Here is an 18,147-nt window from a genome sequence, read left to right on the forward strand (position 1 = left end):
CTCTTTCTTGTTTTTCTTCCTACTTATAGTACCACTTCTTTTCTGTTTCTTTTGCTGGGTCCTTTTCCAGATCATGGCTTCCAACTGTAGGCGTTTGTATTAGCAGTTTTGATTTGAAGATCTTTCCCACCCATTAGTAGGCCACATGACCTGCTTACGGCACAGAAAGCCTAAGTCCTTTCTGACAGGACAAGGAAGTTATGTCACAGGAAATTCTTAGAGAAAGATGTTGTGGGGGCTGGTGGCTGATAGCGGCTGCCCTCATGATTGTTAGAACTGAACAGGTTGACTTAGCTGTACTGTGAGTTTGTTTTTGGGGAAGACCCCAGCAAGGGGTCAGAGAGGTTTTGGGATGGTGAGTTTCTGGGTTGTGATATTGTGTGTAGAATGTTTTACTGCTGTGGTCGACTGGATAAATGACTTGTGGATTTGGTTCTCTTGTGTCTGAATAAATGATTTACTTCTTCTATCTTCTATGTGGAGAGTCGTATACTTTGGATATAGAACTGCATAGGCATTTTGACAATTATCATCTACATTGTAATTATTGCCTTACTATTTCAGTGTCCCTCAGGTTGTATCTTGAGTCCTCTCCTCTTCAACCTCTATCCTGCTTCATTTGGTGATCTCATTAGCTCCCATGGATTTAATTACTACCTCAAGGCTGATGATTCTCAAATCTACCCTTTCTACCTCAATATCTCTGCTGCCCTCTAATCTCATATCTCCAACTGCCTTTCAGATATTTAAACTGGATACCAGTAGACATTTTATTAGCTATCATCTCAAGAATGTACACTGAGTCTGTTCAAAACAGAACTCATTATTTTCCCCCCAAACCGTCCCGTCCTCCTCGGTTTGCTGTTACTCTACAGGGCAACACCATCTTCCCAGTCTCTCAGACTCACAACCTTGGCATCATCCTGGATTTTTGACCCACTCACCCCTCATATCCAAGCTGTTGCCATGGGCTGGCAATTTCACTTTGGTAACATCTCTTGAATATGTTCCCCTTCTCTCCTCTGATGCTTCTACCACCCTGGCACAGGCCCTCGACATCTCATGCCTTGAGTACTACAATAGCCTACTGGTAGCCTGCTTCAAGTCTCTCCCCATTCCAATCCATCCTTCATTCAGCCACTCCAGAAACAAAAACAAAGTGCTCTGTTCAGCATTCAAAGACCTTAGTGACCTAGCCTTCTCCTTTCCAGTCGTCTTATGCCTTACTCCCCCAATACATAGTCTTTGAGCCAGTGACACTGACCTCCTGGATGTTCCACAAACAAGACACTCCATCTTTCAGCTTTGGGCATTTTCTGTGGTTGTTGCCCATGCCTGGAATGCTCTACCTCCTCTGCTCTAACTACTGACCTCCCTGGCTTCCTTTAAGTCCAACTAATATCCTACCTTCTACAAAAAGCCTTCCTTAGCCTCTCTTAATTCTAGTACTTTCCTTCTTTTAATTATTTCCTATTTATTCTGCTCATAGCTTGCTTTATATATATATATATATATACACACACACACATATACATGTATATACACACACACACATATATATATGTATATATATATATATATATTTGTTTGTATGGTATGTCCTATACTAGATTGTAAGCTTCTTGAGGGCAAAGACTGTCTTTGCCTCTTTTTGTATCTCTAGTGTTCAGAACAGTGTCTTTCACATAGTAGGGGCTTAATGAGTGTTTATTCATTGGTTGATTGACATTTGGGGGTCACTTAGAGGTAGGCATATTTAGTCTTTTTTGATTTATCATCATTAAATCTACAAATAATCCATGAGGATCAGCTCAGGACTCATGATTATCAGTCGCTGTGGCAAATATATAGGCAAGGGTTGTCTTCCTCTAGATCTGCCTTTATCTACCCCATGATCCTGAAGAGCCAGGCTTAATAATCAACACTAGAGGCTCTCTGGGCTCTGTATTAGCTATCACCTCAAGAATCTACACTAAATCTACTCAACCATTCTTAAACACCCTCTCCCTCTCCCTCTCTCCCTTCCTCCCTCCCTCTCTCCCTCCCCCTGCTTCCCTCTTCCTTCCTCTCTCTCCTTTCCTCTCTTTCTCTTCCTCTCTCTCTCTCCCCCTCTCTCTCTCCTTCCAGGGAGTCCATGAATGCTTGCTAAGTTTTCTCAGAAGTTCATACCTGGGTTCATTGAAAGAGACATGAATAATACTTCTTCATTCATTCAGACACATTCTCAAACATGCATACTAACTTACTCATCGATCATATTGGCAAATAACCACTCACAGATCACACCAAAGACAAATACACTGCTTGAAATTCATGTACTCAAAAAACTCTATATACTTAAGATAGCTTTTAATATACTTATGTCTGTTCAACCCAACTTCCTTCAACCTCCTTCCACCACGAATGCCTTGTGTTAGGGAAACATCTGTAGCCAGAATGGACTTTGTTTTCTTTGAATGACTCAGCTTGCCTCGTTGAGCTTCCCTGGACGCTGGGGCTTGCTCTTCCGGGGCAGGACCAGAGCTTTCTGTGTGATGAGTCGTGGCGCTGGCTGAGGGGAGGTGTGTTAATGTGGTCTACGCTGGGGGAGGGGCCAAGTCAAGAACCAATCGGCCCTGGTCGTTCAGGCGGCGCTTGATGATGTCAAAAACTCTATAAGAGGGGAGAGGACAGCTTGAAGATCCTCCTTTCCTTTTCCGGTTGGAGCCAGAGACGCCTACAGCCGAAGCTGAGCTGCCGGTAGCAGAGCTGACTAGAGGCTAGTGGGTAATCTTCTTACCGTAGAGGGGAAGCATGTATACGATTTTGCCTTATACCATCTCGCTTCTCTGTGGCCTCCTAGTTACTCTTGTGAGGCGGACTTATTGGGCCTGGAAGCTTTTGATGAAAATATCAAAATGGGGATGCTGGTTTGTGGGATTGTTACTGTGGAGTGTAAATACATGCTTTAGTTCTCCTGCCTTCTGCCTAGAGAATTCCTTATATCCTGCGGTTCCGGACCTTTTAGGCACATATGAGATTCTCTTTGAAATCATAAATTCTGCCTTCCTAATATAACATCTTGATGATTCTTTCAAAATCCTTGGGAGAGAGCGGGAGGGAAAATCACTTTTTTGCTATGGGTAGCTATGAGCCTATGTTGCACATTTTAAAATTTTAATTCTGTGTAGGATATATGTAGTAGCAATTTAGATTTGAAGATCTTTGCCACCCATTAATAGGCCACGTGACCTGCTTATGGCACAGGAAGCCTAAGTCATATGTGGTAGGAGGAGCTTCCTGAGAGGAAAAGGAATTTATGTCACAGGAAATGGAGAGAGAGAGAGGGTGCAGTTATGGCTGCTAATGGCTGTCGTGATAGAGCTGAACAGACTGACTTAGCTGTACTGTGAGTTTGTTTTTGGGAAGACCTCAGCAGGGTTTTGGGATGGTGAAGCTTCATGCTGTGGTATTATGTACTGAATGCTTTACTGCGATGATAGATTGGGTAGATGGCTTATGGGATATGGTCCTCTGGCATCTGAATAAATGGTTTACTTCTACCTTCTATGTGGAGAGTCTCGTATACTCTGTGATACAGAAGCACATAGGCATTTTGACAATTATCATCTATGTTATTATTGCCTTACTGATCCCACACTGTGAGTGGCTTTAGGTAAGCACAAGTCACATAATTTTATTCTTCCTTTATTGTAAATGCTGAGCAGATCAGAATGAGAGAGAAAATAGATAGATAATGAAAATAGAGTATCCAGTAAGTAAGTAACTTACTGTGTACCAGGCACTGCGCTAAGAGCTGGGGATAAAGATAACATCAATAGTAACAAGAAGAAAATAAAATTGTCAATACTCTCATAGAACTTATGGTTTAATGGGGACTGGGGAAACATTAAGGGGTAACAGCAAGTATATAGGTGGAGAGGGTGAGCTCAGAAGGAAGCACTATGATATAGTAGTTTCAAGGAAGGACTCAATCATCGAGTTGACCTTAGAGTGGAGTGCTCCTGGGGGAGTGGGAACAAACAATAGTTTTGTGGATGGAACATATTGGAGAGTGAGGATTGGCTTTGGAGTCAGAGGATCTGTTTTCAAAAGCTGCCTCTAAGGTTTACCATCTGTATCATTATGAAAAAGTCACTTAACCACACTAGACCCCAGTTTCTTTAACTGTAAAATGAGGGGGATGAATTAGATGGCCCCCCAAATTTTGTTTACCTCTAGATCACTGATTCTCTGGATAAAACTAGCTCTATGGTCATATGCACCATAGACTATTTTATAAGTTTAACATATACATGGGAAATTCCTTTTGTGAGTAGAATGTCCAAGGCTGAATTTGTTCTATCAATTCAATTCTTTTTTTTAAGTGGACATGACACCCAATAAGAGTCTATATTTTCTGCAACTCTCAATCAGTTTTCCGACTGTAAAGATATGGTATGCTATATAAATTTCTTTACAAAAGCCTGTTTATCTCTTTATATTTTTATCAAGGATACATCTTTTAAATACATATACCCTTCACACAAAGATTTTACATAGATCACACTTATATATGACTTTAAACTTTGCTTTTTTCACAGTCCTAAGAGAGAGGTAGTAAACTATTACTATCTGTGTTTTATGGATAAAGAAACTGAGGCAGAGATTTTAAGTGACTTACCTAGGATCATGGCTATAAGTACAAAATAAGTCCCAAGAATTGAACCTAGATCTCTTATTCCTAATCCAGCACTCTCTACTACTCCACACCACCTCTCATGAGCATTTGGGCCAATAGTGGCTGATATAATTTCTTTTACCTGTTTATAAACTATTGTCTATAGTTATACTATTATTTTGGACTCCTTTCTTCTTTTAATATCTTAAAAATTTATCCTGAAGCGCTCTTAAAATTCTACGATCTCTGATGTAAGGGTAGGGGTTAGGGTTGAATCAATCAATAAATCACTCCCTTCCCCCAATCAAACACCTCCTATTTAAAGTAAGAGATATTTTAACCGTGATACCTTTACTGAGTAAGAATAGTTTTACTCAATCAGTGAAAGGCACTGAACTTGTTTAAACAAGCTAACCTATCAATTTAGAGAGAGTAAAGTACATTGGATGAAATGAAGGGACGCTGCAAAAGAGATATATTGGTATTGGATGAGACTTGTTCATGCCCTTTGGGATTTCTACAGCATAGCAATCAAGTTATGAACCTAAGCATTCAGATATCTTGCAGCCTAGAGGAGAGAACAGTTCTAGTCAAGACCCTGAAAGGGAATTGCTTGCTAAAAAGTGAATTAGAGCTCATATAGAACGTTGAAGAATCAGAAGAGCTGGACATCTCCTCAGCATCCTGTTAATATTCCTGGAATTGCAACAACTATTGGAAGTGTCTATTTTGGGAGCCAAGCAAAGCTAGATACATCAAAGACAGGGAGCCTTAGGACACTACAAGGAGTCCATCAGAAAGTTACGCCATGACTAAGGGACACTTTGTGAGGGCTCCATAATCAAGACAAAAAGATAACTACTGGTTACCCTTTTGTCCTATATGCTCTATGCTTGGGCTCACTTATTCCTAGAGTATTCCTGTACTTGTGGGAGAGTGTGCCCCTGGTTTAGGAGGGGAGCTTTGTATCCACTATTCTTACTATATTGCCTTAGTTAATATCCATGTCTAGAAGCTAACTATATCTGGCTGGTTAATTGATATCAATTAATTATCATTGGGTGGAGTACACTGGTGGGAGCTCTAAAGTTATAGCTTTAGAAAGAATGCCTCCATTCCCTCAGGGCCCGCTAGTAGCAGCCACACTCTGAGGTTCTGACTAGCCAGTTCAAATGGGGAAATGGGGGTTTGAGATTGCTGCTCCAGATTAGGTGTTACTCTCATATGGATATTTTTTATATATTTGGTAAAGTCTAGCCACTCTTTCCCATCTCAGTATCTTACAGAAACTGTGATTTCTGACTCGTCACATGGTACCTCAGGGATTATGGTGATAGAGTACAAATGTAATGGTTCCATCATTGTCACAAATGAAGGTAGTTTGATTAAAAATACTGGAAAATGTTACATTGTATGTCTGTGTTCCTTTCTCTTAATTTTATCTATAGATGCTTTGGAAATGATCTCATTTAGCAGGCTCTCACTCCAATCTCTCTTGTCTCATTTCCCCCTTGGTTCTTCTCCCTAATTTTGTGAGTCATCTTCCTCCTTTAGGTTGGCTTTGATTGCCATTTCTCTTTTCTTACACAGGAGCTTACATTTGCATACTGAGCTTTTGGGGACCTCCTCATTGTGGCAATTATTTTGAGCCAGTTAAACTTCTCTAAAGAATGATAATAGTCTTGACTTTTTTCCATTTCCCATTTTTCAGAGTTGACAGCACATTTAAACATTGACTGAATTGGAGCTGCTGTGATCTGTGATCTTGCACAGTGTTTTCTCCTCATCTTTATTTTTTCTCCTAATTTGGTATTGATTTTGACCTTAGCTCTACCCAGTTGATGATAATATGACTGCACAAAGACAGTTACTCCTGAAATGACTCCTGGACCTATAACAATTTTTTTTTGCTAAGATACTTGATTTCATTTTTTTTGTCTGTATCATATATCTTAGTTCTGGCCTTGTCCAGAGCTTTATAATTCTCTTCATGAGGAAAATGTTCATCATGTACAGATGTGAACCTTCTGATTATTCTGATGGCTGTTGACTTCTTTTATGTCTTGATTCCAAATCATATATTATAATAGGTTTGCCATTCTTCCTTTTACACTGAAGTCACTGAGTCCCAAGCGATATATGGACTTGGTTTATATAATCTTATCAAATTTCTCATAATTACACATTTGCTCACCTTCTGCAACATCTGTTGGTCTATGAGTCAAGCAGTTATTAAGATTTTTGTTAATCTCTTCTTATAAACCTGTCATCATGCTAGGTACTGGGGTACTACTATATATTTCTATAGGTACTATAGCAATAGTGAAACTTCTCTTGCTTTTCTCCCTGTTGTGGGAGACAAAATACTCACATATGCAAAATGTATATGAAGGTAGTTTTCTGGAGGGGCGAGGCACTAGCAGTTTGGGGGATCAAGACAGGTCTTTATGCAAGATCCAGTATTTGAGCTAATATTGAAAGAAACAAGAAATTTTGAGAAGCAGAGATTAGGAGAAAGTGTATTCTAGGCATAGAAGGATAGCCCTAGGTGGAGGAACAGAAATGGAAAATATGGATAACTTTCTCTAATACTTGTCTTATCTCCCTAACTAGGCTGTAAATTGCATGAGGGTGAGGTGGTTTGTGCATTAATGTTCTTTGTATGCTCCAGAGGGACAGGTAGGTGACATGGAGGATAGATAGAGTGTCAGACCTAGAGTCAGGAACACTCATCTTCCTGAATTCAAATCTGGCTTCAGATACTTACTAGCTGTGTGATCCTGGGCAAGTCATTTAACCTTGTTTTCCTCAGTTTCCTCATCTGTAAAATGAGCTAGAGAAGAAAATGGTAAACCACTCCAATGTTTTGGTGAAGAACACTACAAGTGAGATCACAAAGAGTTGGCCATGATTTAAAAGTGACTGCACAACAACATATATTTCAGAGATTCCAGCACAATGCCTTCCACAAAGTAGCTAATCAATTCATACTTTTCAAATGAATGAAAATCTGTGATTACCGTATCTTTAAGAAAAAGGTCACTTTGGAGCTAAGGGCACATAAAAAAGCTTGCATGAGTCCTTGGTATTCATGCATCTACACTGCTCCCCACACCCACCCACCCCCCATGATTGTCAGCTTCTCATGGATGCCAGGCTGATTTTCCATTGCTACAACTTCATCACCTTTTGGCATCCCCAGCATTTAGGATAATATTCAGGAGGTCCATTTATTAGGGGAGTTCTGGAATGAAATGTTATATTATTATTGTGGCCTGAGAGTAGGCAAGGGTAGATCCCATCTGGAAATGGCAGGGGGTGATGATAAAATCATTTTTGGGGAGGCTGCCCTTATATTAAAATGTTAATTTTTATTTTCTTCTTGTCAATAATCCTATCCCATGATGAAAACCTCACACCACAATGATGCATATAATTTTTTTCAATTTTTGCTCATCAGAGACTAAGAAATAAAAAAGGCTCTGTCCTTGTTTACTCAATTTCTTACTGTAACATTGCTTATAAAACAAAAAGTCCAAGACATTAGCCTTGATTTTTATCAAAAATAAAAGGAAAAATCTTTAGCCAGAATGGTTGATCGGGAATGTTTGCAATGAGTACCTTATGAGTTGAAATGAAGAGAATCAGATGAAATTAGGATTTTTCAGGTGTCCAAAGATGGACAGAAACAAAATCTGGAAACCATTAGGAAGATATCTAACCATTAGTATAACGACACAGCTTTCCGGAAGGGATGGAAACTTGGTTTAGAGCTATTACTCTGCCCTTACCTTCCACTTGGGGCATACATGCTGCCTGGAAGGAGTTTACTTTGGGACTCTGCAAAGTTGCTTGCCCAAAGGTAAGATAATAGTAATAATGCTTCACATTTCTATAGCAATCTACCCTTTGTAAAGCACTTTTATACATATCATTTCAGGAGATCATTAGAACATTCTGAGCTATAGGAAGGAAGGTTTGTCAAACTTCTTTAATGGATGGACAAACTGAAGCAGAAGGAGTGACAGGACTCAGCTAAGGTCACATAGTTAGCAGTACAGCTGAGCTAAAGCTCAGGTTTTCTGACTCCTTGTCCTGCATCCTTTTCATGACAAGGTTAAGGGTAGAGTAGAAGTCTCTGTTCAAATTTGTTGTCATCTGTTCAAATCACCCAGAGAACTTCCTTAAACAAAGTTTTCCTTGCATATAACAAATTGTATTTTCAGGGGAGTGTGTGTGTGTGTGTGTGTGTGTGTGTGTGTGTGTGTGAGTGATACCTTGAATACTTATAAAATGATTTAATCTTCATCTGGCAACTAGGTGATATAATGAATAAAGCCCTAGGCCTGGGGTCAAGAAGATCTGAGTTCAAATGTGACCTTAGACACTTACTAGCTGTGTGACTCTGGACAAGTCTTAACTTCTATTTGCCTCAATTTCCTCATCTATAAAATGGGGATAATTATAGCACCTACCACCCAGGGTTGTTATGGAGATCAAATAAGATAATAATTGTAAAGTGCTTAGCACAGTACCTAAAACATAGTAAGTGCTTTATAAATATTAGCTGTTATTCTGATAATGACTTTTCCCATAAAAGGTAATATAATTGTTTGGGGAAAATGGCACAATGTCTATCTATCTAGAGGCAGCTAGGTGGCTCAGTGGGTAGAACACTGGCCCTAGAGTCAGAAAGACCTGAGTTCAAATCTGGCTTCAGATTTGCTGTATGACCCTGGGCAAGTCACTTAACCTCTGTTTGCCTTAATCTATGAGAAGAAAATGGAAAACCATTCCAGCATCTTTGTCAAGAACAACCTATACATGCTCACGAAGATTCAGATACAACTACAACATCTAACTTTGTGAAGAACAAAAAGTTTCTTATCATTAACTTCAGGGTGATTGTTACTCAGTATACTGTTTTTTTGTTTTTGTTTACAATCATGTAGCCAGTTAAGGTAGTTTGCACACATTGACTTGTTCCATCTGAAGCAGTTAGGTGGGCATAGTGGATGCAACAGTGGACTTGGAGTCAGGAAGACCCGAGTTCAGATCTTGCCTCATCCTCACTAGCTGTGTGACCCTGGGTAAGTCATTTGATGTCTCTGCCACAGTACCTACCTCACAGCAATGGTGTGAGGACAAGGGAGATAACATGTGTAAAGCACTTTACAAATCTTAAAGTATTACATAAGTACTAGCTATTATGCAGAAATTGGTTTGTACATAGTTTTCTTTCTTAATTCCCTGAATTGTTCTCCTTTCAGCAAAAACAGACCATCAAATTTTTTTCCTCATGGCTGGAGGGGCGGCTTCATTCTTAATTCTTGTGACATCTATCATCATCATCAGTTATTGTTGCAGGTGAGTATATTTGCTAATCAAAAGCCTTGTCTGCATCAAGTCTGATGTTAGAAAAAACTGTATTCCATATACTAATAGTTTGTCAAAGTTCCTCGGCTCTTATCTTCATTTCTTTCACTGTTCCTGCAGTGATGAGGATGAGGAAATGAAGGAGAACAGCAGTGGTGGTGATGCTGGAAAAGAAACCTCAATTAGAACATTTAATAATTGTTGGAGTTGGCAGTCTGCCCATTCCTATGTGATCTTTTGGGTTCTAGCTATATTACTGACAGAAACCATGCCTTTCTGTTTCCTTCTGCCTGTCCTGGAGTCAATGGTAAATAACCAGAAAATAAATTTCTGGAGTCAAGATGATGGCAGTGTGTGGCTTGAGGAAGACCAGAGGAGAAAATAGGAGAGGGACGCTAATTAGTGGTAGGAGGTAGAAAAAGTTCAACATACCCTTTTGGTAGATTCTTGGAATATTATAGAGGAAAAGACCTTGTTTTATCTTCTAGTCATAAGGGGGAGCTAGTTATGTGATGCTCTATGTTAATGGACATGTTAAAATTCTACAGATCAGGAAGGAAGCGGAGCCCCAGAGCAGTTTAGTAATTTGCCCTTTCCTAATATATTATTTGTATTATTATATATTAATATGATATGATATAATATGATATAAACAATATAATATGATATAAATAATATAATATGATATAAACAATATAATATATAAGCAATATAATATGATACAAACAATATAATATGATACAAACAATATAATATGATCTAAGCAACATAATATGATATAAACAATATGATATAAACAATATGATATGATATATAATACTATATAATATAACAAATATAATATATATTATATATTCTATATAATATATTAATTATATTATTTCATGATATATTATGACATAGCTTTTGCCACTCTCTTTTGCACGCACATTTTAATTGAAGTCATTGAGTACAGAGGTAGACATTGACTTATTTGGAGAATAAATTTCTCATAGAGTTATCTACTTGTTCCTCCTATTCAGCATTTGTTGGTACATCAGTCAATCAACTAAGAAACATTTACTAAGCACTTGCTATGAACCAGACATTATGTTAGGTGCCAGAGATATAGAAGAAAAAAATAAAGTCCCTCCACTCTCGCTATTTAGGGGGACATGTTCATATATACAAAATGCATATAAAGTAACTGGGGAGGCACCACCACCTTGGAGGAGGTGTGGTTTATTATAAGGCCTCAGGTAAGGGCAGAACTTAAGTTAAACTTTGAAGGCCATTAGAGATTCTAAATGTAGTAGTAATAGCAACATGTCACATTTATACAGGAAGTTAACCTAGCGAGTTTTTATCCCCATCTTACAGATAAGGAAATTGAGGCTCAGAGAACTTGTGACTTTTCCATAGTGAAACAGCTAGCTAGTAAGTGTAAGAGCTGTGATTTGAATACAACATTCCTTACTTTGAAGTCCAGTGCTTTTTAAAGTATTAAACCAGCCCTTTTTCTTTAAGCCATTAATTCCTGAAACAGGATACATCTCAAGATTTCTGACAATTCTAAGAAAGGAATTTCCCCTTCTTTTGGCAACTCTGCTCCTTCTTATATCTAAAGCAAATTCTTTCTGTATTGGGACATTTTCTGTTTTATTCTTGGTTGGGATGAAAAGCAATGTTAGTATTTCTCCATAATAGGTATAAGTCCTAGACCTATAATTTCATCAGTGTAAGGAACTCCCTGGTGAGCACATACCAATGCAGGTCAGCATCTTTTCTTCAGCTTATATTCTTAGAGAGCTGCTTAGAGAACAGAGAGGTTAAGTTACTTGTTAAGGTCACACAATTAGAATGTGTCAAAGATGGGACTTGAATCTTTATGACTTCAATGCTGGCTTTCTATATGCTCCTTCTCTCTACATAATAACCTTGCATTTATATTTGAACATAGTTACTCATGCTATTGAAGTCACTTGCTATTTGTTTCTTTTTTTCATTCCCCATTATTGTTTTCTCTTTCCTTCACTAATCCCCTATTGTGTTTTTCTCCTTTAAGGTCAATGAATATTGGTTGGATTGAAATATTTGTTAAACAATTCTCCTTGTATTACTACCTGTAGTATAAGGCAGTTATAAGATATGGGAATAACAGTGTACATATACAGCTTGTTCAGTAGCGAAGAGCTCATCCTCGTGTGTCCATAGAAGAGTGGCTTGTAACTAGCTGTAGGAAGTTGACAGATGCTATTTAACGGCAGATGTCAGCAGGAGGAAGTAGTGAGGTGAGGTTAATTGGTGATAGCAACTGACACCTCCTCACAAAGGCCTACTACCAATCAGTCACAGAAATAGTCCTATGTGCCCTTGAAAAGCCACTTTGGCCTAGTGGACAGAGAGCTGGCCTCAGAACCATAAGGCTTAGTTTTAAGTTTAGCTCTGATATAAGCAAGGGGCAAATTACTTAACTTCTCAGTGTTCTAGGCATCTGTCAAAGATTACAAATTTCAGAGATGTTGCCTACATTAGTAGAGGGAGTGTTCTTATTTGGGAGATCTCTATATCAAATCAGAGATACAGACTCTATCCCTATTTGTAACACAATAAGATAAGATACCAGAAGAGTGATGAAATAGTGAGATTGCATGATCAAGATGCCAGAAGAAGGTAAGGGGTTTTAAGACTAGATAGCATACCATGACTTGTCCTAACAACTCTGTTAAATGTGGATTTCCAGGAGGAAGAAAGTGTCTAAGGCACTGTGGGATACTCAGACCCAGGTAAGGTTTCTCAAGGATGAGTTTATTTTGGACATTATTCTTGTGATAACTTTTTCATGTGTGTGTGTGTGTGTGTGTGTGTGTGTGTGTTGTTGATTTCATATGAAAAACACTTTTTATAGTAGCCAACCTTGATTTTATTCCCAAGTGACCTGGTCATTGCTAATGACCTCAATTGACTTCAGCTAATCTTCAGCTAGCTTCTAATATCCATGTATCTGATTTTTTGATTGACATTTTAAAATTGGTCTTTTAACATTTTTAACCCTTTATAATAGATTTCATTATGTTAATACTAGTAAAGAAATAATTTCTATTCAATATTAACTATACATTGTCACTGAAAATAACATAATATGTTCTATAAGCCAGCATGAGAAAAGTACAGAGACAAAGTGACACATAGAAAGAACACTAGATTTGCAATTAGAAGATATGGGTTGCAAGTCTCATCTCTGGGAGTTACTATCTTTGTGTGTGTGTGTGTGTGTGTGTGTATACAGTAAAGTCACTTATTTGACATTCAGATCCTTCATTTATAAATAGAGGTAGCAATACTCTCTTATCTCACAAGATTGTAGTGAGGAAAGGCCTATGTAAAAGTAAGTTATTTACTATGCTACTCTACCAGGCTCTTTCAAATTAGTAAATTCTCCTATGTATAAATTATAACTTTATATTCCTTTTTAGGTTTCTCAATATTTAAATACCTTCTTTCTGTTATTCCCAAGTAATTAGAAATTTGCTGGAGACTAAGGGTAGAGACTGACCCTTAATCACATACTGCTTGCAGACCTTGGAAAATATTTTTTTTAAGATAGGCATGTTGGTTGATGTCTGTAGTCCTTGCTCCTTGGAGGATGAGGCTGGTGAATCACTTGAGGTGAGGAGTTCTTATCTCCATTAGGACTAAAAGCCAATCAGCCAATCCACACCAAGCTTGACATCAATATTGTTAGCCTGTAGGAGTGATGGAGAGGAAAACTGGCCCAATTTGGAAAAATGAAGCATGTTAAAGCTTCTCTGTGGGACAGTATTAGTGTTGGCCCATGAATAGCCTCTGACTTACCATCCATACTCATTCCCCCCACCCCAAATAAAAACCCCAAACAAAACAACTAAGGCTTATAGGTTCAGGAACTGGACCTATGGTTTCATTAGTACAGGGAACTTCCCAAGAGAAAATTCCCTTTGTCAATAAATATAAACACTATTATTTTTAGTCTTAGAAAGCTACCTTGGGGACTGAGAGGTTAAGTGACTTCCTCATAGTAATACAGCCAGTATGTATCTAAGAAGGGACTTGATCTCAGATCTTCCTGGTTCTGAGGCCAGCTCTTTATCAGTTATAGCTCTGTCTCTGTCTCTGTCTCTCTGTCTGTCTCCCCCCCATCTCCCTCCCTCCCTCCCCCTCTTTCCCTCCCTTCTCCTCATTTTCCTTCCCTCCTTTTCTCTTTTTTCTCTCTTTTTCCTTCTCTTTTCATAGGTGTACATCTCTATATTTTTATCTTTATTTTTATATAACTGTATCATCTATATATTACATATATATCTATATCATCTATCTATCTTATCTATTTATCTATGCATCTATCTATCTATCTATCTATCTATCTATCTATCTATCTATCTACATTTGTATCTAAAAGGAAATTTAAATAAATGGTAATCAGTGTTCAATAGGATAGGATATGATGAGAAATTTCTGTTTTTTAAGATAGCAATAACTCATTGCTCTCTATTCCCTTAGCATATATAAAGCTTTTGAAATGATTTTGCTCTGGGGTGGAGGTGGGGTGGCACTTCAGTTGGATTTATTTCTGAAAGTCAGTGGAGTTTGATTATGCAACTGCACAGTGATAATTTGTTTCAAGGACATTTCTTGACCTTTGAAAGCAGATCAGAGAGGTCATCAGAAAAAAACAGAAACAAAATGATTTAAAGATTTCCAGCAGGAATACAATTTGGCTTCTTTGGGACACTAGGGAAATGTTAAAAGTGTTATTCAAAATTAATGAGTTATTTAATGCTAGTTACTATGACTCCATTACCACCTATTCTCTGACTTGTGAATTCTATGTCTTTTTCTTTGGCAATGCCCAGTCAGGTAACCTGTAATGAATCCTGGAAAAGAAACCAAGACTAAATACTGAAAGATGCAATAAAACTCATTCGTTCACTTGAACTAGAAAAAATCCTTTCTAAACTGCTTTAGAAAATAACTTTTCTGATTCTTATTCAGCAGAAAAATAGGTCATAGTAACACATTTATATAGCATTTTCTTACACACACACACACAAAAGCTTTCCTCATAACCTGGTGAGCTATATTAAAGTGCAAATGATTTAATCACCATTTTGTAGATGAAGAAACTGAGACTCAGAAGGATAATGTGACTTGCTTGGGTTACATGGCTACAAAGTGGCAGAGCTAGGGCTTAATCTAAAACCTATCCTGAGTCCAAGGATGGTCCTCTTTCCATGCTTCCTCTGCTACTCCATCTTGCCTTATATTCTATCTATAAAAAATGGAAAGTGGCATGGAGATTTGAGTTAATTATTTTGATAAATTAGTTAAAAAAATGTTTCACAATTGAGAAAAAAGTATTGCTATCACTTGAAATATTAGATTGGCAATATGTATAACTTGAAACAATTTTAAAACTATCTTGCTAAATTTCAGTCAAAGCGAAAATGATTTGAACCACCATCAGAAGCTTTACACATACACACACAACTGATAATTTTGCTTGCTTGGTAAATTAAAACAAAATTTAGTAGAAATAATTTTGTTATTTGTTGTCCTGAAACTAGTATTAGTCCTGACGTTTCTGGGCTACATCTAGGATTCTTAATTTTGACATGTTATTTATAAAATATACAAAATGAAAGGAAACACTTCATATTTTTATCAGTATTTGAAGAGAGGAAGTTAGAGTTTCCTGTTCAGGGTTTTAAAAGAAGGGATTGAGGGAGAAAAGCTTAAATGCTATGAGCAATTAGACATGTAAACAATATGTATATATACACATATGTATATATGTACATACACACACACACACACACACACACACACACATATATATATATACATATATATATATATATATATACATACACACATACACACAGACATATATGAAAAAGAGCACTTTCTACCTGTAGTCTTAATTTCTTGGGGCATTGAAAAGTTAGGTGACTTACCCGGGGTCTCACAGTGAGTATTATAGGTGAGATTTGAACCCTGGTCTTCTTGGCCCCCTCTGTAGCCACTATACCAAACTGCCATTTTGATGTTTTTAGGTGGACTAAAAACGATGTGATTCTTGAGTCACATTGAACTGAGGTCCTTTTTGTCTTTTTCTTGTTCCATGGGCTGCTGTGTCAAAAGAATTCAAGTGGCCAATCTACTGCCAAAATGACTCAATACGTAGTGAGGCTGGTTATTTGATACATACACACACACACACACACACAAAGATCTCATAAAAGATTTAATGTAAATAATTAATATATCTAATAATTCATAATTTTAACATATAATTATGTTATATACACACATGTTATATACAATATATACATATACATGTATCTTTGTGTATGTGGATATATATGTATGTTTAAGTGTGTATGTTACTATGTTACTTGGTGAGATTTTATGAATTAACTATGAGGAACTTTTCTGATGGAAGTGATTGTATATATACACACACTCATATATATACATACATACATACATATATACTTACACATATATGCGTATCGTATACATATGCAAATACAGATACATTGACAGTATTGGAATAGGTTATTGGAGGTTAAAATGACAGTGTTTATGTGACCATGAAAGTGAAAGGTAAGTTTCTTTTATGGTCCTTTCCTTCATTCCCTTATCCTGAAAGACTTTCTTCTGCTCTTTAGTTCACTCTATCCTTTCCGAGTGATGGGATCACAGATTTAGAGAAGGGACTTTAGAAGTTATCTACCCCCTCACTTTACTGACAGCCTTGACATCTGTTGTATTTCACTTCAAACTTATACTTTCATATTAGGAATGTATTTTCATATAGAAGTTCACTATGGACACTAATAATGAAAATGCCTCATGGAGTCAATTGTGATGGGGTTTGCTGAGAGTGGGTGAAGGCCATCAGAGCTCATGTATAATCTATATTTCTAGTAACCACTGCAATAGAAACATTTACTTTTCTGAAATTCTTTCCTACTTCTTTTTCTAGCCATCTAAAAACTATGCCAGAAATGGGGTTCCTGATCAAACTCAAGACTACAAAGAAGAGGATATTTATGTCAACTGTCCTGTCTTCTCTCAAAGACCAAATCCAAGATAGCAATTCTTCAATTTGATCCAAGCAAGCATATAAAGTCAAATGAATATTGTCTTTAGAGAGTTCCTCCTCTGTATTCACAGATCTATATTGATTGAATTTACTTTGTTTTATACAGGAAAGACTGCATAATCAAGTACATATCTGAGAGATTGGTAAAATAAGTGGGAGCAGGGAGGCATGATAACCTTCCATAGATTATCCCTCTCCCTCCTGAATGCCGTTGCAATAGTTTAGTCAGAGTCACTCCAATGGCTTGCTCCTCTGAGCCTCGTACTGGTGAAAGTGGAATGAATAGATGACTGAAAAAAGAGATGATATGAGGTGGCCTTTCCTTCCTCTCTATATATCTCTTAGTGTACCTCTTTCTGTAACTTTTGTTTTCCATCCCAAAATAGTAACTTTTTCTCCTCATTCCACCATTACGTTTTTATGTCTTTGAATTTTCTTCAAGAATTCCCCTTTAATATCCAAATATCCCTTAATTATTATCTAACCCATTAGTAAGACATTAGTTGACAGTCAACTGAGAACAAGAGTAGGACACTATATTAGTAGTTGGAGTTATGGTTGATGAAGCCACCAAATGCAAACTCTTTTACTCTTTGTCCAGAGCAATGTGACTGCCCCTTCTGCTTCCCAACCATACATCTAGTCTAGGCCTGTTGGTTAGCATACAATAAGAAGTATAAAAACAAAAAATGTCAGGTTAGGTCTGACTTGTTGTTTAGTCATTTCAGTTGTGTCCAACTCTCTGTGGCACCATTTGGGGTTTTCTTGGCAAAATTACTGAAGTGGTTTGTCATTTCCTTCTCTGGCTCATTGTACAAATGAAGAACTGAGGAAAATAGGGTTTAGTGACTTGCTCAGCATCACACAACTGGTAAATGTTTAAGGTCAGATTTGAACTCAGGAAGATGAGTCTTCCAGATTGCAGGCCCAGCACTCTATTGACTGCCACCGAATTGCTAATGGTATAAAAAATTACCATATTGATCCT

General features: G+C 37.5%; 1 protein-coding gene across 1 annotated transcript in view; it reads left to right on the forward strand.

Moving 5' to 3' along the window:
- The window catches only part of CD226 (CD226 molecule), a 97,373-nt gene extending 79,814 nt beyond the window's left edge, over nt 1–17,559 (forward strand). The window contains exons 4-6 of the mRNA XM_036741338.1: nt 9,931–10,027; nt 12,759–12,801; nt 17,040–17,559. Coding sequence (XP_036597233.1) covers nt 9,931–10,027; nt 12,759–12,801; nt 17,040–17,150 — 251 coding nt within the window. The 3' untranslated portion in view covers nt 17,151–17,559. The remainder of the gene's footprint in view (nt 1–9,930; nt 10,028–12,758; nt 12,802–17,039) is intronic.
- Nucleotides 17,560–18,147: the final 588 nt, after the last annotated feature.

This window comes from Trichosurus vulpecula, chromosome 1, assembly GCF_011100635.1.
Source record: "Trichosurus vulpecula isolate mTriVul1 chromosome 1, mTriVul1.pri, whole genome shotgun sequence".
Taxonomy (NCBI): domain Eukaryota; kingdom Metazoa; phylum Chordata; class Mammalia; order Diprotodontia; family Phalangeridae; genus Trichosurus; species Trichosurus vulpecula.